This window comes from Nanorana parkeri, unplaced genomic scaffold, assembly GCF_000935625.1.
Source record: "Nanorana parkeri isolate BGI_ZX_2015 unplaced genomic scaffold, ASM93562v1 scaffold505, whole genome shotgun sequence".
Classification (NCBI taxonomy): Eukaryota; Metazoa; Chordata; class Amphibia; order Anura; family Dicroglossidae; genus Nanorana; species Nanorana parkeri.
This window is the reverse complement of record NW_017306773.1, coordinates 359,090-380,368: the sequence shown is the minus strand read 5'-3', so window position 1 is coordinate 380,368 and position 21,279 is coordinate 359,090. Positions and strand designations below refer to the sequence as shown.

Genomic DNA, 21,279 nt, shown 5'->3' with positions numbered 1-21,279 from the left:
ATTCCCGATAGCTAGACGTGTTGAGGGATCTTCTGTAGGGATAGTGATCTGGTAGAGCTAGGAAGCCCGAGTCTTGGGGGTGGCTGCACTCCCCGCTATACGGAACTACACTGGGGAAGATTCGCTAAGAATATTCTAGACTCTTCTGCTGATTGGCGGAAATATTTTCCAGCTAGCGGCAGCTATTAGCCAATCACCTTCTCCTTAGGACCATAGAGTTGTAGTAACGACACTTCCTGTTGTGTTGCTAGAGCACCGTTGGGTAACTGTAGCAACGGGTATAGCGTGGCAGCGGCAATTGGCTTGACTGAAGGGGGGGAGGAGCGTGTTGGTGCTTTGCGGAAGCTGTGCTGTGGCGTGTGCTGAACGGAGCAGGATGGCGGCCAGCGGTTGTGTGGATGAGGAGCGATTTGACGCTATGTTGCTGGCTATGGCTCAGCAGCATGAGGGCGGCGTACAGGAGGTGAGCGCTGTCTACACTCGGCCCTTCTCTCTCACTGATAGACTTTTACCTCATAGGGTTCAATAAACTCATGCATTCACTGCTGCATTATTTATAAGTAACTTTGTTACTAGGGTAGGTGCCACACACAATTCCTGGTTCATTGAGTATAACAATATCCAATCAAAACCTGATTATACCAACCTGTGTGTCTGGGGAGGACTGGGCTTGGGGCCAGTAATATATTCTGGGCTGGTGGCCTTGAGTGGAGATACTTCACTGTGTAGGGCCTGTTCACACCATAGTGTTGCACTAAACACACAGGGGAATTTACAAAAACTGGAGCAGACAAAATCTGGAGTAGCTGTGCATGGCAACCAATCTGCTTCTCTCTTCAGTTTGTTCAGCTAAGATTTGAAAATGAATGAAAGAAGCTGATTGGTTGCCGTGCACAGTTGCTCCAGATTTTGTCTGCTCCAGTGTTTATAAATTCCCTCCACAGGATCTGAGTGTATAGTGCATGCTATCACACAGTGTGCTGCACTGTCGCGGTGCCATTCCTTTTAAATGTCACCACCAACGCACCTCTGGGTGGGTGTTGTGGTGAAGAAAATTAGTGCATGCATTACTTTTTTGCACTGCAAAGTATTGTGGTCCCAGCGTTTGCCTGCTGAGAGGTGCATTGGGGTGGCTATGCAGTGTACCTAGCATGCGGTGCTGTGTGATAGTGGATGTATAGTGCAGACTCCATGACATCAATGTGTTAGTGACATTATATAGCTACCTCTCTACCTCGCATGAGATCACAGTATCTGGCAGATGGAAAGCTATAAGCACCAACCGTCTTTATTTTTTGTCTGATAGAAGCCACACTGCTGCAAACTCCTTTTAATGCCCACTTTTGCTGTGGGTGCTTCAGGTGGCGTCTACAGGAACTTGTCCTCGCTCCATGTATGCCAGATGCCAAAAGTAAAACGCTGACTGCAATCTTGTCACTTCCTCTCAACAAGCTTTATTCAAAGGAACATGCACATTGTGGGTCCCCACCTAAGAACTGCCCCTAGCCAACACATTTCACCCTTATGGGCTCATTCATCAAGTTACGGCTAAGCCTATAATGGTAAAACGCATTATGTACAGTTATCACACACGAACCTGCAATGTACATGTTCAGTTGAATAAAGCTTGTTGATTGCTGTGCGGTTTTCTACTTTTGATATTTAATTTCCTTTACTAGTCTGATATGTATTGTTATATCAGAGCCTGAAAGAGAGTTGATGCTGAAGATGTGGGAAGTTGTGGCTGGATATACCATGTCCTTTAGAAACACCCACCTTACACCATGCCGGACAGTTAATGAGGCACCTTGGCACACTTTCTTTAGCCCAGAGTAACGTGTCTTCACTATGAAAGAGCTAGTTTGTTGAGTTTGCATCCCTGCGGGGGCGGTCAGAGCTCCAAGTGCCTCAGTACCCGCTATATCTGAAGAAAGCTTGTGAAAATACCATTGGGACATGTTTCATAGAAGGAATAAAATAAAAACACCCTTCCGACAATGGACATGGGTTTGAAACACTAGAGTGTTCTAATCAAGTAACCTGGAGGAAGGAAGCTGAAATATGGAATGCAGAAAAAGAGGGTGAGCGAAAGGGGGGGAACTAAAGAGAGCAGGAAAAAATAAATACACAAAAGAAAGGATATGAGACCAACTGTGTCTCAACACTAGGACAGTAATCTCCCACCAGGGTATATGCAGACATCCTTCACTGCATACCACACTCACCATGGCCAGTGGATAAAAAGCAAGGTCTAAATTAAGGTCCGGATCTTAGGCTCGCAGACAACTCACTACTCACAAAAAGCCTCCAAGGTGCCCACGTCTTAGAGAATTTGTGAAGTTTATCCTGCTTGGTAAATAGAAGTTCTTCCATCTAACATGTCATTTACCTGGTTCAGCCACACCCAGTACTGTAGGGGCACGAGTGTCTCTCCATAAGCTAGGTAAGAGCGACCGTGCTGCATTAATCAAGTGTTTATGCAATGATTTTGTGGGACCAACACTATCCTGGTCTGGGACATGTAGCAAATAAACTGCAGGGTTAAATTTCAGAGTCACTCCTGTGATTTGGCGAGTCACATCTGCCTTTTGTGTGTCCTTACCAGTTCTATGGGAGATTCTGCAGGACGGTCCAGAAGCTCATTAAAAATGGACAAAAGAGAGGGGGAATTGCATCTGACATGACAGTCCCAGGAATACCTCTTAATCCTGATATTGGATCTCCGTCCACAATCCTTGAGATTCTCCAAGTGTCTCCACATGTCTATGATGTTATGCACCGTGAAGCTCTGCTGAAAATGCAGTTGTAACTCCGTTTCACGTTTGCGGCACGCTCTCTCCACCTCGTGAAGGTGATGGCCTACGTCTTGAATATATTTGCTGACTGTGTCACTTGTAGCCAAAACCTTACCTGCTTAAAGAAGAGGAAATATACTTACGTTCCCTGAGCCTGTGTCTTCAAACACCGCGGCATTGCTGCTCTCCAGCTTCTGCAAGTGTTACCTGCTCCCCCTGCCGCACCCTGTAGTTTCTTCTACCAACTACATAGCTGGCAGGAGGCACCAATTCGTTCTGTAGGAGAAACTGTTATTTGACCCATCTGACTAGTCAAATGTTTGCATTGGCCTTTGTATGAAAATGGGGTTTCTTTGTAAAAACTCTGTAAGACTTTGTTTTCTTTAGTGAAAGGCCTGTAATGTATACTAGGTAATTTTAGGAAATAAAACAGTCAAATTGTTGGTGCTCATAGAAAACACTGAGGCAGCCTTATATTCTATTCCATACCCTTTTGTATTGGCTTGAATCATAAAGCACCACTATATACAAATCAAAGATGTGCAGCACTCACGTCTTTTCAAGATCATGTTGAGAATGGAACATAAGTACCCGATATTTGTACTCACGCAGCTGGGCGGATCCTGTCATCTACGTCGGGATCCGCTCCGGCTGTGGGGTCTCAGTATACCGCGAGCTGTAGCTCTGCGGTATACTGAGCTTAGGGTAGCGGGAGGACGCTAGTTTGTGTCCTCCCGTTATCCTAAGGAGAATTATGGGGAAAAACACTGACCCCATAGTTTTCCTTTAAAGCGGGGGCCCAATCTACTTGTCCTGATACAAATAAAATAGTTTTAACCAAAACCTTATTTAACCATCCTAAGAAGGGCTACTCATTGGCCAGCTTAGTCACCTGACTGCACTGACCAACGATTTCTCACAATTTGTGAGTGAAATTCATAATCCATAGCGCAGGGCTGTGCTAGACGGGAGTATGGGGTACAGTTGGTACACCTGTACCAGTGGAGGGAAAGGACTGTTCACCGAAAGGTAAGTATAGAGGGGGCCAGATTTTAGCGGGTAATTCCATTTTTCCAAATTACTTTGGGAAAGTGAACTTACCCTTTAATGCACATTGTGCGTGTTAGAGAGCGCTGCTGTCCAGCTACCACAATATGGCACACAATGGAATGGGGCAGCACGCAGAGCACACACACAATGCCCTATGCATGTATTTATTTGCATGCAGATGGCAGGGTTGGTTTTCATGTTTTTTTACATTTGATTTTTGATCACTTTTTATTTTAATTTTTTTACATTTTTATTTCATTTATTTTTTAATCACTTTTTTTTTTATTTTTTTCAATTAACATTACTGCTATCACACAGGGGATAACAAGCAGGGACGGACCTTGCAGAGGAAGGGGACAGTGGGGGGAGTGACAAACAGGCTGCTATACAAGGGATCTGGACAGCTGACCCTGTGGGCACTACCCAGCGTGACAAAAGTCGACTGAAAAAATTGAAGGAGGGGTGTGTAAATGGTCAGCTGGACTGTGAGGGCATCTTATCAAATGCACTCACTGTTCAGGTATTCACACAGCAGAAGTTGCTGTGTCTATTTGAATACTATATCTGGCAATAAAGATTCCTCCATCCATGCTGTTTAGCGTGGATGGGGGAAACAATTGCTTTCTCTCTTTCAGAAATCTAAATATGTATTGCTAGCCCTATTGTTGAATGTCACTCTGTGATGACCTGTTGTTTTACCAAGCTCATCATTTGCTGCAACTGTACATCTGTATTCTACCCATAGTACTCCAGTATGTACTATAATACTGAATGCAATGCAGCTTTATTCTAAATTCCACAAATATTGGTGATGTCCGTACTTATTTATGCGCAAAACTTTACCTATTTCTATCTCTTGCACAGCTTATAAACACATTCTTCGGTTTCCTAAGGAGAAAAACTGACTTCTTTGTGGGAGGTGAAAGTGGAGCAGCTGAAAAGGTAAGCGAACATTACACAGTAGGCATTGTGGTTTTTATGTAAAAGAATAAACTGCAAACCGTCATCTTTATTCCAGCTAGTCAATGATGCTTTCAAGCACCACCTTAAGCTAGTCCAAGCAGCCAGGGAACAGAAGGAGTCTGAGGAGCGAGAAAGAAATGCTGCAAAACAGGAGCAAACTGCCAAGCATAAGCCTATGGAGGCTGGGGAACCACGGATCACAGAGCTAACAGATGAGGAAGCAGATAAACTTCAAAAGGAAATTGATAAGGTATTGAACTGTAAGATTTATGACAAGTAAATATACACATATGGTGCTTGTTGTGTAGTACTTGCAGTTTAGGGGGTCCGGCAACATTTGGGCTATAAATAATAGAAGGAGCACTGGGTCCCAGACACACTGAGCACATGTATGCTTATAGGAGACAACTTGTCAAGCTACAGGAATGCCAAGCAAACATCTTTTACAGGCTGATTTGGCCAATAGCACTGCCTTCATGCCCACAAAGCAAAATAGATGCATTTACCTATATAGTGCCACCAATATTTTAGATTCTTTTCAGCATGTACAGTATATATGCTACATATACTAAAAGCAGACTGTATTGTCGCTGTCAAAGCAGCAGGGCAGTGTCCTTGTGTACTTTGACACTGTAACCCACTCTAACATTAGATCGTCTTCTTTCCTGTGATTTTCAGATCTGACACTTACTTTAGGAGATGTACTGTATTGTTTTGCTGTGATGTCATCAATATGCTCAGAATACACTTCTTAAAGTGACATTAAACCTTTTTCTTTTTTTTTTTTTTATGAAAGGTATGCAGCTCTGTTGTTGTTTTTCTTTTTTGTTGAAAATGTTTCAATCCCTCATTTTCTAGCGAGCCCCCACTTCACTGTCGCCCCCCACACAGGTGCCTACATCAATTAAGCAGCTGCTGTGGAGGCACTCGTGTGCTCGTTCCCGGCCGTACCCGCAGTAGCTGTGTGCGTCCATAGATGCACACGGCCCTGCGGCAGGCCACGCCTCTCTTCACCCAATAGGTTGATTGATGGCAGAAGGAGCCTATGGCTCCCGCCCCCAATCTCCTCCCCCACAACCAGGATGTTTCGGGACAGAGGATCTCTTCGGCAACCAACGGTGGTGACAAGCTGCGCTGACAGGTAAGTGCGGGGGTTGTTATTCCCCATAGCTTCTAAACTACAACAAAATAAATAAAAAATATATATGTTATAAAAAATATAATAAACAAAGTCCGCTGCCGTGCCACCTATGTAGTGTGACATTTTTAAAACAATGCACCGAGCTGAACCTCTCAACGATATCTCAAACAAAAAGTGTCTAAATACTGAAAACAAATGCACCCTCATGAGAAAAGTCATATACTTTGTAAACTTAATCAAATGAATTAAACTCCAATAATGGATTAAGTTTACAAAGTATATGACTTTTCTCATAGGGGTGCATTTGTTTTCAGTATTTAGACACTTTTTGTTTGATATATCTTTGAGAGGTTCAGCGCGGTGCATTGTTTTAAGAAGATGAACCTGGTACTTGTAAGGGGCAGAACACTAGATGTGTGAGGAAGGGAACATTGCAAGACTCATTGAGAAATGTGAATTATTCAGTATTCATAGGAGAAATTAAATTTTTGGCTGGAGTCGGCCTTTAACCTAAAAAGACTTCTATCGACTTTCACCTGATTTCACACTTTCTCACAGTAGGTTTGCCTTCTTGCCGATCTTGCTAATCAGATTTAGCCTGACGGGTTTGATTGGTGGCCTTGATAAACTTCTTACTACTGGTATTTTTATATTTTTTTCCTTTTTACTAGTATTTTGATACATATGGTTTTGTGTATGAGTGGGATAGCAACAAAAAAAGCTTGCAGGGGATATGTTTAAGAATGCTTGTGCTTCATTACAGATGGGCAAAATGGCTTTGCATCTCATATTACCCACAGTAGGGAGAGAAAAGATACATACCATACCAATTCCAACTAATATGAGACAACTAAATTGTAGGAAACATAAAATGTTATCTTTTGTTTTGTACTGTGTTCTGGTTAAACTTATGCATTACTATATTTTTTTTTTTTTTCTAACAGAATAAAGCTAAGGAACTAGAGCAAGATAAGCCAGCTGTTGACACAGAAAAAAAGTCTGTGGCTCAGAAGGTAGTATATTTTGAGTTTTTTTGCCTCATTCTCTCTATCTGTTATCTTTTGTATCATCTGTCTCTAAGCAATCTCTTTGCTTATCATCTAATTTAATTTTAGTTACCTGTATCTGTACTGAACTTGACGCATGTAAAATGCTAGCAGGAGTTACATTTTAGGTGCCTAGACATACCTGTGCAAATCTTGTTAGTTATCTTCTAGATTTACGCTGGCTATACATGGAGAAAATTTCAATTCCGTGGGTTGCACTGTCGTCAACCTCCCTGCCAACATCCTTTGATCTGAAAATTGAGGTGAAAAATTCTCGGCCGAACAGTGACTACAACCAATCAGCTGCAGTCACTGTTCATGTATTTGGACAGTGGCAGCTGCCTGGTTGTCAGAATACAATATTCCAATGCGAGATTCATACCATCCATTCCCAATTAGCAGGGAAGCCGTCCCCATGCTTCTCATCACTAGGTGACGAAAAAGCATGGAGCCGGCTTTCTGGCCAATCAGGAAGCCAGGAGCCATGTAATGACATTTAGCCTGTAAGGGAAAATAAATCTGCTAGTGCATGGCAAGCTTTACCCAAGAGCCCTAAAATCAAGGTTGCTCTTCTAGCCTATCGCTGGTCAGTGTAATGGGGTGCCTTACTAACTAGCAGTGAGGCACAGGTGGTTGGCGGCAGTGGGCTAAAGAGCCAGTTTCCTTGCTGAAGTTTGTATTTGCAGAATAGAGAACCCCAGATTTCAGGATTCCAGGTCACGTTAGAAGGAAACTTTGTATGTGTACAAAACAGTAGTTGTCTGCACATAATTGCTGACATTTTGCACCACTGAGCCACCTGCATTTAACTGCTGCTGACATTTTTACATGCTTCAAGGTCAGTACAAGAGTACCTTTTTAGATGCAATATTGTTCCAGTTTAAGTGAGATGGTGGTAATGGTTTCTTTTTTTCAAAAAGCGAAAACCTTCCAGATGACCTGACCCATTGTGTGGAAACACAGAGGGCATCTTACCTAAGCTCCTGATTTAAAGTGTGCTTGTCCTAAGAAAAACATGGGGCTGCCACAGTTGACCATCTCCTGAAAATGCTAGTTGTCAGTCTTGTTTCTGACTCCTTTGAGTGACTGACCCAGAACAAGCATGTAAATCAGTAAGGCCCGGTTCACACCTGGGCGTTCTGTAGCACGTTCCTACGCTCTGCAAAACGCTCAAACACCGAAATCCCATTATTTCCTATGGGTATGGTTCACACCTGGGGGTATTACAGGCCGTATGAACGCGCTAGAAAACATCCTACGCCCAAAGAAGTACAGGAGCTTCTTTGGGGCGTTTTTGTTGCGAGTATCCATTGGGATACAGCCAGGTAGCCCTCGGAAACGTGTGTTTGTCCTGCATTTTTTTTACCGCGAATCGCGTGACACGAAACGCGCATATTCAATACGCCTAGGTGTGAACCCAGCCTAAAGGATAAGGTAAGAAGGGAAAAAACAAACAAACAAACATATAACTGAGCTTATACAAAGGTCAATCTGCAGAAGTTACAAAAGGATCAGGGCAGCAAAACTCAATGAAATAAATGTATTGTTCCCAAAAGTATCAAAATATGTGAGAAATTAAATGTACATATTGCACCTTACCCTCCAAACACCAATTCAAAATGAATTGACAACGTTGTCCAATTCATTCACACCATCCACTCATTCAGGCGGGCCCCCACACATTTTCCAATTATATTGCTGGTCAATCTCTTTAAAGTTATTCAATAAAATGTATATGGGAAGAGTCGGGAATGTTACAAATTGAAATTGAATGGTAAATGTCCGCAGTCCTTAGATGTAATATCGCTCATCCAATTGCTAAGATTTGTTAAAGTTACGGGTCTGGCAGTGATTACCTAATCAATGTTTACAAAGGGTTAATATCAATGGGGTTGTGTCCCTATCTGCATATTTGCTTTGGGCAAGTTACAATAGCATTGAAGTCAGAGGGTCATCGTGCCACCATAGCCAGGCAACTAGTGTTTCAGAAGAAGAGGTCAGTGGTAGCAGCCTAAATATTTCTCGTACACATGTACCAAATTTATGTGCAACCTGATGTTCAATCTGAAATTTTGGCTTAGTAATTTGTGTATTTGACTATTCCTAGCTACACATGTAGATCAGAATCTACTGAAAGATTTTATTGTAAAAGGAAACACTAGCTCATATTAATGGGGTTTTTCTCCATATGCATTTTGCAGATGATTAGGCATACAAAATACTTATTTCACCTAACATTAAAAATGTACTGCTGAACTTTTCAAGTCATCCTTTCTACATGCTCATTGTTACTTTTATTCAGCCTAAAGTAGTTCTTGATAATTAGACAGTTTAGTATTGGCAGCAGACAGGACAGATTGGGCCCTTTACATCTGACAGACCTTCGTGCTGGAACTAAAAGTTTTACTTGTGTCCACTGCATACCGATGTGTTTGTTATGTTTAATTCATGCTTGTTAAACACAGCTGTTTTTTCTTCACAGGGTAGTGATGGGGAGGAGGAAGAGGAAGATGAGAAGGACAAAGGAAAGCTCAAACCAAATTCAGGAAATGGAGCAGATCTTCCTCATTACCGCTGGACCCAAACCCTGTCAGAAGTGGATGTAAGTGATGAGCCTCTGAGTTTACATTTTCCAAGCTGTTAAACTCTGGTGTAGGTTTTATCTCTTAAGCCCTCGTTCACACCTGAACGTTTTGTAGTGCGTTCTACGCTCGATGAACGCTCTACAAAACGCTCAAAAATATAAATCCCATTGTATTCAATGGTCTCGTTCCCACCTTGGTGTATTTCCGCCCATCCCTAAAGTGCTACAATACGGCCCACGCCTGAAAAGGTACATGTACTACTTTGGGCCATTTTGTTGCGCGTTTCCAGTGGGATACAGCCAAGTAGCCTTCGGAAACGCGCGACGGTCGCTCATCGCGGTAAAAAAAAACGCGCGACGGTCGCGCATATGCAATACGCCTAGGTGTGAACGAGACCTAAAGGACACTACAGAGGCTACAATGGGAAATTTGGGATTCCCAGACAGTGGGGTTAGTTGGCTGCAAGGGAAGCTCAGAGTAAATCTCTTGTTTAATAGGTCCCATAGTGCAATAGAATGGCAGAGGGATGCATAAACAGGGTCTATCAGTCTCAAGGACTGGCGATAGCTTCAATACCTATCTATTATGGCGCTGCTCATGATTGTATGAAAGTGATAACGAAGTCAAATGAGCTTCTTGGTTACATGAGTTCATGTTCATCATTTCATGTTCATGTTCATCATGCCTCCCATTTGTTTTGAGGGTAATAGAGTGATTTTTTTTGTAACTGGTGTCCCCTTACTTCTGCCTTCTACTTTTATGTCCATCTAAATCTCCGCTGTTCTCAGGGTGACAGGACTGCTGTGTGACTTTACTGCAAAATAGATTAAACCATTGTTGGTTTCACTAAAGCAATAGTGCCCCATTGTTGGTGTCAGCGGGAGCAACAGTGCCCCATTGTTGGTGTCAGTTTGAAAAATAGTGCTAGATGGTCCATTGTTGGTGTCAGCGGGAGGAATAGTGCTCCATCGTTGGCGTCAGCGGGAGGAATAGTGCTCCATCGTCGGCGGGAGGACTGGTGCTCCATGGTTGGTGTAAGTGGCTCCTAACTACATTCCATATATAGTGATGTACAAACTGAGAGCTGGCTAACCTGGAGGCAGTCTTTCCTTAAAAGTGCAATAACATGGAAGCCCATCATTGCTCGAAGCACCTGAGGACACCCAGTGCGTGTCTGTTCCAAAGCCAATAAAACAACTATGGCAGCTACTCAGATGAATTTTAAGTTGGCAAAAAGGTGCAAGCTTGCTCAGGAGCAGGGAGATATAAAACAATTGGTGAACTTTTATATTGGTCTGTATCTTGCCGTACCCATTATACATTACTATGTGTAGTAAGTCTTACAGATGGTTTTGAGTTGGGGACCACACTTTTCAGAGGTTCCTTGGAATGGAACATGTGACTTTACATGCATTTGTAAATTTATGCACCGAAATCCTCAATTTTTGCTGACTAGCTAGAGAGAGTGCTTGGGAACTTTTGTATTGTTTTGTATATTGCCCTGCCTATGTGCGTTTTTCCCCCCTTTTTTTTTTTTTTTTTTAAACCTCCACCAGCGGGTACACGTAAATACGTCATCTGATGGAAGTGGTTGTACCAAAAACATGGCTGCTGCCGCAGCTGTGTTCCGGGTGCCGTTTTAAACAGCAGACAATTGCGGTTTAAACACAAGCGATCCGGCGTCTGTACAGGCGCCGGACCGCTTGTTCGCTGCTTCAGCGTCTGTGTCCTTTGCCGCCGTTGGCTTCCCAGGCTCCACTGTCCCCCGTGTGAGCCAGGGACAGGCACAGCGGGTCTCCCCTGACAGATCGGAGGGAGGTCAGCAGGCTTCCAGCCGCTGATCTCTCCTCCAATCACTGGACCTGGAAGTGATGTGCATTACATCGCATCCGGTGTCACTGGGCACATTCTCTAGCTCTTAGAGCCAGAAGAAGAAGCTGGTGAAGCAGATCTCTGCTTCATCAGCTTCTTTGGGATCCCTTGGTAACCTTAGGGGTCTGAAAGACCTCTGATGTCTGCATAAAGAGGTCCTGTCCCATCACATTATATTTGCTATTACATAGGGGGCTTGATAGCCTCCTATGTGATGGCAATAAAGCGGAGTGTAAAAAATTTTTTTCAAAATTAAAGAAACAGATTAAAAAAAAATGTTTTGCATGCACATACAACACAAACGTGTGGCGGATGCACCTACGTGCAAAAACTAAAATTGTGCCACACATGTGACATATCATCACGAGTGTTGGAGTGTGAGCAATAATTCTAGGCCCATCAACTGTTAAAACGAAACTGACGAGCTGTTAAAGCGTCGCCTATGGGAAATTTTGGTTATTGTAGTTTTTTTTGCAGTTTCACGGAACACAATTTTAAGGCTTGACATGTTTGGTATCTATTTACCCGGCATGACACCATCTTTTATATTTTACCAAAAAGTTAGGTATTATATTCTGTTTCTGTGCACTAAATTTCATTTTAGTGTATTTTATCCTAAAAATACTGGTTTGAGAAACATTTGCGCAAATATCTTGCAACATAAAAAATTGCAACTAGCATTTTTTTATTCTACAGGTTTTCTGCTTTCAGAACATATATCATTTGGGGGTCTGAAGCTGTTTTCTAGCCAAAATTTCAGATTGTAGCGTGTGTGCAAATGTAAGAAATTGCTTCGGGCAGCCAAGTAGTTAAAAATTAGAATTATTTTTTTTTTGGGCTCCTACTACGCCATTCTAAAATTCTTCTGTGATTCCAAATGGTAAACCTGGAAATGGCTTGTAGAGAATGGATATGATTTAGGTTAGCTGCCATATCGGTTAGTCATTGAAACATATATAAGCTTGAAGTAAATTAATCGAGAGGAATACGTAATTTGCTTTCTTTGTCCCTCTAGCTGGTTATTCCATTTCCGGTGTCTTTCCGTCTGAAGAGTAAGGACGTGGTAGTGGACATTCGGCGAAAAAAACTCAGTATTGGGTTGAAGGGCCAGAAGCCTGTGTTGGATGGAGAACTTTATAATGACATCAAGGTGGAAGAATGCTCATGGCTGATAGAGGATGGAAAAGTGGTTACAGTTCATTTGGAAAAGGTGAGGAGAAATAATATAAATATATCATATCAGTAGAGTAGTTGTATGTTCTGCAGATCACTTCAAATATGAACTTTTTGATATGAAGTTACATGTAAAAATATAAGTTGTGCTTATCCAATAATGTTTATAGTATATATTTAACCTCTTGCCGTCCGCCCGTAGTAAAAAAACGGACGGACGGCACTGCTGCATCTGCGGGTTGCCGTCTCCAGACGGCAATTTTTTTCTGCTCGCGCGCGCCCCCTAGCGGGCACGCACGGGCAGAAAAGACCCGATCAATGCACACACCCGTTACCGGGTGTTTCACATATAGGCGATCAGCGGGTCCATAGCCCGCCGATCGCCTATATGTGCTCGTTCGCGGCACCCCCCCGCGCCCGGTCGGCGCTTCCGGTTTTTTTTCTTTAACCCCTGATAAATGTTTTATCATTTAATATAGGGGAAACGTTTTTTTTTTTTTAAATTTCGGTAATTTTTCCTTAATATAGTAAAAAAAATAAAACCCCCAGTGGTGAATAAATACCACCAAAAGAAAGCTCTATCTGTCCCCAAAAAAGGGTATAAAATTCATTTCAGTACAGCGCTGCATGACGGAATAAATGTCAGTCAAAGTACCGCAGCGCTGAATACTGAAAAATGGCCTGGATGGGAAGGGGGTTTAACACCGCGGATGTCAACTGGTTAACTGGTGTTCATAATATACATTGCATTACAATTCAAATAAATGTCTTGATCTGCTTTTGATATCTGCAGATTTATTTTTAAATGCAAAAGCAAGTCTGCTCGATTTTTTTTTTTTTATTGAAGTGATTTTTAAAAACTTGCCACCCTAGACCATCAGGCATTTGGACTGGTATCCAGGTAGCATAAAGGGCTGAAAGGCATAAAGAGTTGTGAAACTCCTGCTATTCGGGTATCAGCTCGTATGTTTGTCATCATTCGATGGGTGCTTAAATGGTTAAGTGCCTCCTTTTTAAAGCAAAAGCCAGGTTCTAACAGTCACTGGACTCTTTAACACATCACTGGGGTCCCAGGAAAGGTGCTGGACCAATGTTGGAGGGTTATGAACAAACTCGCCCTAAACTAATTCTGCACAGCAACTACCTGCTTAAAGGAGAACTATGGGGTTAAGGCTTTTCCCCATAGTTCTCCTTAGGGTAACGGGAGGACACAAACTAGCGTCCTCCCGTTACCCTAAGCTCAGTATATACTGAGACACCGCAGCTGAAGCGGATCCCGACAATTATGTCTGGATCCGCCCAGCTGCGTGAGTGACAGCTGGCTCTGCCTATCTAGAGGCAGTCCCCCCCGTCCCCCGTCCGTTCTGTCAGTCAGAGCTGGAGGATCGGAGTGGGGAGGGGGGAATCCAGAGAGCCGTGACAGGAGCGAGAAGTGAGCGAACGCCGGTATGTGTTCGCTCACTTCCCGATCTACTGAGCCGACCTGTGACAGTCTCATTGTCACAGCTCGGCTAGAACTATGAGGTGAGTGAAAAGCACTCACCTCATAGTTCTCCTTTTAAAAACCACATTAAGTGCCCTAAAATATCAGCCTGTTATCCACTGCAGCCTCCTGCTAATGCACATTGATTCTGCAATCACTTATGTATGTGCCCCAAGGTTGCGTTCTGTGGAGGCAGAGACTTATCTCTTACTCTTGTTTCCTGCAGATCAACACAATGGAATGGTGGAACCGTGTAATCCAAACAGAACAAGAAATTAATACAAAGAAAATTAATCCTGAGAACTCTAAGGTACGGATTATGGAACCTGAGATTTGGGTGCCAAAGATCCACTTTGTCATTAGAATGATATACTGTGTGTATTATAGGGTCCTTATTCATGGGCATTGATGTTATTTGCACTCTTTTTCCGTTTTTAGCTATCGGATTTAGATGGAGAGACACGGAGTATGGTAGAAAAAATGATGTATGATCAAAGACAGAAATCAATGGGCCTTCCAACTTCAGATGAACAGAAGAAGCAGGACATTTTGAAAAAGTAAGTTTTTGTTGTGCATTTCCGGATGAACTTCAGGGAACTTTAGATGGATGAAGTGTTTAGTGTTTGAAACCCCTGCACTAGGAATATTTGTTAGGCTAATTGTAGAGAGAACCAGGCACCAATGTTTTTCTTTTTGTTAACTAAATATACACTCTTTTCAGTTTTTATAGTAGGTGTATCCTTACCTTTTATTTTTTACTATATAATGAAAAAAGTACAGAACATTTGGGGGAAAACAAACCTGTTTTCCCTACGTTATGTTATAAAACAGTTGTTATTACCCAAATTTTTGGCAAAATATAAAAGTCGGGGTCATGTCGGGTAAATAGACACCAAACATGTTAAGCTTTCAAATTGCGTGCGTCCGCGAACTCGCAAAAACTACCATACCCAAAATTGGTCATAGGCGACGCTTTAAAAGCTTTTTCCGCTCATCAGTCTAATGTTATCAGTGATAATGGTCCTAGAATTATTGCTCTCACTGCGACGTTCGCGGCGATATGTAACATGTGCGGCGTAATGGATGCAATCGTCGTTTACGCACTTAGGCGCACTGGACGCATGTTTATGTGGGGGTGGAGGACTTTAAAAAAAATTTACATTTTTTTAATTACCTTTTTATATGTGACTTTTTTAATTTTTTATATATATATTTTTTTGTAACTAATTCTTTAAAACATTTGCTATAACATAGGGGACTAACAAGCCCCCTTTGTGATAGCCAATTTTCAGTGACAGGTCCTCTTTATGGAGACATCAGGGGTCTTTAAGACCTCTAATGTCACCTAGGGACCCCCAGAGAAGCTGATGAAGCAAACACCTGCTTCACAAGCTTCTCTCCGGTTTCTGTACCGGAGAATGACACTGAATGCAGGCAGTGATGTAATACACATCACTGCCTGCATTCAGGAGAGGAGATTAAACGGAGCTTGTGTACTGAGCTCCGTTTGATCTCCGGCCGCAATGCTGCTGTGCTGGTCCCGTGCTCGCAGTTCACAGCTGCACTGGGGATCGCAGGCTGCGGCGGAGGGGGGGGGCCCGCACACCCGCACGCTTATTACAAGCGATCGGGTGTCTCTACAGATGCCCGAACGCTTGTATGTAAACAGCCATCGCTGGCTGTTTACAGTGCAGGCTGGGACTTTTAAAAACGCCCACCCGCATTCAAGAAGCCAGAGTCCGTCTCTTTAATTACAACGGCTGGACAGCAGGTGGTTAAACTAATTGCTGATAAGAGAGGTAAAAATACTGCAATTTAAATAAGGTGCAGTCAGAACTGCTTGAAAGAAAACTAAAGCCCTGAGCTCTGGCAGGGGACATGCCAGCCTTTATAGAGGCCTTACAGCCTGATACTGGACTGGCATTTCTGCTCTTGCAGAAAATACAAGTGAATAACAGTATACATACCTATCCTTGAGCCACTATGTTAATAACTATACTGTCGATGGTAGACAAAGCAACAGGTTCACTTTATTGGTGACTGTACCTCGTTGCGTTACTCCTCCACAACCAGTGGTAAAGAGAGACAAGCTACTCCCTTTCCTCCCATATGACAGTGCTGGTGTTTGGCCTCTCAGGCATTTACTGCTGCCAAATGTTGGCAGGGAGAGAATCCTCAGCCCTGTTTAAGCTTGTCGTGGTGTGAGCTTGCTGCCATCTTGCACCTGCACAATTTAAAATAGCCAATAGCAGGTTGGCTATTGCTTCCCTGCTGTTTTTTTTTTTTTTTCTGTACCTGAACAGAGCCTGCAGTGTTCCTACATAGATTTTCTGAGCGGCATTTCCATCAGCTGCCACCCACTGTAGGAATTTCACTACCGGTACTATCAATCCATTTAACTGATAATTTAAAAAAATGTGGGGTTATCGGTCGATCCCTACTTGGTAGCATTTTAATTGGTTCCCAAGACGAGTACCTGAAGCTGTCACAGTACTTATGTCCAGCTTCTGATAGTGTGCAAGAGAAAGCAAACCTGTCGGCTAATAAAATATTTAAATCCCATGCAGCTTGGTAAGTTTTGCTGGTAGCATGTCAATCTACACATTGCAGTTAGGTAGAGGTTAAAGACTGAATAATGTAGCATGAATGATTATTAGTGTAAATGAGCGTGACCCAGAATCAGTCATGGACAATCCTATGGCAGTTGCCAGGGATTCATTGTGGGTTGTGGAACAGTGTATAGCAGGCTTCAAATGCCACAGGTATTGCTAGAAAGAAATGGTGATTTTCATGAACGCAAATTAATTTCCTCGTGTTCTGTATTTCAGGTTCATGGAACAACACCCAGAAATGGACTTCTCTAAAGCCAAATTCAGTTGATCCTCACCATCAGTGATGATTTCTTGAAAGGCACTGTCAGTGCTGCAGAACGCCCAAGGACAGTTGTACTCTGTGGTTAAAGCGAAACTCCATTTTTGTTGTAAAATACAGTCCCTGTTGGTCAGCTATATACAAGGATTTTTGTTTCAACAAATCCTTAGTTACTTATGTTTTGTAATAGTTCATACTTTGAGCACTGTCTGAAATGTTTTACAAATAAGCACCAAATGTAAAGGTCTGCCTTCCTCCCATTGATGGAATAAAACAACCTTGTATCCCTAAACATGTTCAGCACTCTGCCAGGTATTTCAGTAGAGATGAAACTCAGCACAGCTAACATTAAGGAGAATAAGCTGCAAAACACATAATAAAAGGTCATAATACAGGCAGTCCAAATCATAAAATATGGCATCCCTAGAAACTTTGGTTTCTTCCACTGGAAGTTTTCTTTGGCTTTGAAGGTGCATGTGTAGAAGGAAGCTGGGGTGCTAGGGACCCAGGTTTGTTTTAACAACATTAGAATCAGCATGAGATTACAGTAAAGAATGAACCCCCAACATGGCTATTATCTGCGTAAGGTGGACTGTATTAGCCTATCATTTGCAGAACAAAAAAGGTAAGGACCTGCAATGAAGTTTGTTAAAATCCTTCCAATGTATATCATTAGGCTAGAGGTACACGCATCCATCAATACCACACCCACATAGGTGAATGTGAGAATGCCTGCTGTGGGAGAAGCAAGTGGCTCTGTTCCAATTCAAGTGGTTGTAATACAATTTGCTATCAATATGCATGTGCAGTTCTCTTTCTGTGTTATTTCATTATAAATTGTTACAGCCAACAATCAATTTGCTCATTTTCCATGTGTATTTTGTGGGCCATGAAAGCACAAACAATTGTTTGAATACTAAGGGTTTTGTCAGACAGGTGCTTTTAGTATCGTATCTTTAACACATTGGAGGGGGTTTAACCCCCCACCACAATGGGGGTTTATAATATTTCAGGCTTGTCTGGGTATAGTGAACCTAATTACAAGTTTTCCTGGCCCATTCCCACTCGTGTAAAAAGTTTCACAATGGGTCAGAAAATCTGCGTGTTGAACTCTTGAAAGTATTGTTTCATGTTGGCAGACATGATGCTGAAATCCCCCTTATGACCTTGCCCCTTACTGTTGGTGCTGCACATCATAGAGGCTCTGCAGTCTACCTTGATGCTTTTTTTTTTTTTGCTTTTTTTTCTCTATTCCGTCTGCGGCTAAGGTCACTTAATGTTTTTTTTTTAATGGTTTTCCCACTGACTTGCAGTCAGAGATCACCAGTTCAATTAGGAGTTTGCACCACGCACATACAAACACTTGAATCAAATGAAATTCTTGTCTGTATACAGGGATTGTAGCAGCTGTGCCTTATATATTTCACCACCTTTTTATTTTAAGCTTACAAAATGTTTAATGTAATTTCAACTGGAACTGGATTTAATTAGTGTGAACCACTGCCCATTGCCTAACATGTTTGCAGTGATCAAGTGCTAAGTGACAAAAGACAAATTATTGAAGATTTCTGTGGCTGACTTCCTTTTAAAGGGTCTTTCCAGATTTATCCTATTGTCCCAACTGTAAATAATATGGTAAATTAAGCCACAACTCACCCTATGAAAAATGATATGCACTTCCTTGGCACTTTTAAAGCACCCTTTAGTTGCAGTTTGGGATGTTAGACACAACATTACAATGGGAACATGGACTGTCTCTTCAAAAAAAAAAAAAAACACGACAATTTTGACAATTTGTCATGAAGCTTGCAGGAAGCCTGTTGGTGTTGGTCTATTTCCACATTTGCAGCCAAATTGGGATAACATCTATTTTATATTTAGAACATGTTTCACATTGACATCTTACCCTAACAAAATTAAATCACGAAATAATATTTGGAAAATATATATTTTTTTTACTTACCAGTAAAATCTACTTCTTGGAGTACAGTATGTGACACAGCAATAACTGGGCAACATGCAGGTATCATTAGATGATTGGACATTAGCCAGAGCTGTGAGGACCCTTATATGAACCCTCCCACTTCAGGAAATACATTTTATTTTATTTTAATAAGCCATAGTCCCTTTGTGTTTGAAGTTTGCCAAGTTGAAGGGCTCCAGCGGGTACTCGCAATACCAGCACCAAAGGGTTAAAGGAGGGTTCCCCCTCCCTGATGTCCCCAGCAATGAAGACAATAGTACTGTTGCTGATAGTGTCAGATGATGACAAGGTCAATGTGCTCCCTCCATGTGGCAAAGATGGGTCCCCACTGCTGTAGAGGGAGTACCAAGATAGCCACCATACCAGCCTACATGCATTAACAGGGCAGGCTGTTGTACCAAGAGTGCCACCGGTGGCATACTGAGCATGCTCTGGTGGCAGGACCCCTCCAGCCTGCCTCACAGTGGTCTGCAGGGACAGAGTTATCTCTCACTTGGAATTTGAGAGAGAAGCTTGCAAAGTCCTGCTACACGGAAAGATCTAAAAGATAACAAACAGTACTTCCATTGTTATCAGTATTTCAAATCCCTAACATGAAGCTAAAGGTTTCTTTAAAGCTTTAAACAAATTTGCTAGCAGCTTGCTGTACACACTGATCTTGTAGAAGCTAAAACCGATGTGTATGGAACCGAAGGTCTAAAGGTCAATCGTCATGACATTTGAATTACTGGTCTCAAAATAACTACTGTTTCTGCAAACAAACAGCCACACAACCTTGTGGGATGACTGAAACGTAGAGGAGGTTGGCCTGTCAATTACGATGTACCGTCTTTAGGCTACATACTCATCCCAATAACATTTTCAGAGCTAATCGTGAAATGACTGTATGGATTGGCACTTATCTTTTGATCATAAAGGACTATATGAAAATCAAAAATCCATGTTACTATATGTGCACCCAAAATGCTTTACTCTGCATTTATTGGGAGACACAGACCACTGGGTATAGAGCCCTGCCCCTTAGAGGTTGGATGCTAAGGAGGCTTGGCTCTACCAGGTTCACACCATTTTCTGGACCAGATCTGGAATGCAGTGCATCGTGTTTTGCTGTGTTATGGGCTTTCATGTGTATTTCAGGACATTTGTATGCGTTTTTGATGTTTACATGTGTTCCAGTGCATGCCAGACAAAATTAGACATGCAGTATTTTTCTGGTCTGGTAGGACTGCGCTGATGTGAACAGAGGTCAGAATAGCATAGGGATGCATTTTGGGCCTGGAAACAGTCTGGACCGGAGATGATGTGGTGTGATGGGCAATTAAGCTACACTCTCCTGCATGGCAAACCAGTTTAGTTTAGTGTCCTAAGAAAGTAGAATGCATCTCCCACCTCTGCTTGTCAAGATTATATCTCAGAATGCAGCTTCTTTTGATTGTCATCACCTTGGCAAGGAGAGCGTCTGTAATTGCAACACACGCTTCCAAATCACCTTTTTATCCCAAGACAGTGTCCTACCTCCATAGCAGTGGACGGTAATTTACATGTGGCATCACAGTAAACAAGCATGTGATACACAGAAAAATCCACTCAATTCTATCCAAAAATATTCTACAGCTGGTATTGCCATTAGATAGAACACACAGCCTCTAAGTGTAACCCTTTAAATACAAAGTAGACTTCTATGTTAAGGCTCAACTGGGCACATGTGTGTATTTGTATTGTAGATCATCACATCAATATCCTTTAGTATAATAGTGCCAGCAGGGCTGGATGAATGTAGGATTTCTATTCCACAAGAATAGTGAAGACAAAATACTCCAACTTTAATAAAATTAAGTAGATGCAACCCTCCCATCCTCTCCAGGAGTAGCACAGTCCTCAGTGAATGCACAATTTAAGCATACAAATTCCAAAAGCGCTCCTCTGTGCTTAAATAAGGGGAAGCCCACACACTTATTAACCCTCTCATTACAGCTCAAGTGTGAAGCACAGAGGAGGCTTTTTGGAATTTTTATGTTTAAAGTGTGCGTTCGCAGCTTAAGGTGTCACTCCAAAAGAGGGTCTCTATAAAATGCATTGAGTTTCCTTAACTAATTTTATTAAGGTTGGAGTTGAAATCTACTTATTCCAGCTCTGCAGACACTATTATACCAAGCAATACTACTCTGATGACCTTTACACAGCCATTTGTCCAGGTAAGCCTTTCCATATAAAATTTGCTACGTTGTTTTTAAATGGTTATAGTTAGAGATAAGAATCCTATCCAACAGCAAGATTTTCGGACTATGTACTTGCAAACAGGTGGATTTTTCACTA

General features: G+C 42.2%; 1 protein-coding gene across 1 annotated transcript; it reads left to right on the top strand.

Moving 5' to 3' along the window:
- Window positions 1–321: 321 nt before the first annotated feature.
- NUDC (nuclear distribution C, dynein complex regulator) lies at window positions 322–17,124 on the top strand. Its single transcript, XM_018561175.1, has 9 exons — window positions 322–463; window positions 4,710–4,787; window positions 4,864–5,058; window positions 6,894–6,962; window positions 9,478–9,597; window positions 12,468–12,662; window positions 14,335–14,418; window positions 14,547–14,665; window positions 16,937–17,124. Exons 1-9 carry the CDS (start codon window positions 377–379, stop codon window positions 16,986–16,988), a joined length of 999 nt encoding a protein of 332 aa, XP_018416677.1. The 5' UTR covers window positions 322–376; the 3' UTR covers window positions 16,989–17,124.
- Window positions 17,125–21,279: the final 4,155 nt, after the last annotated feature.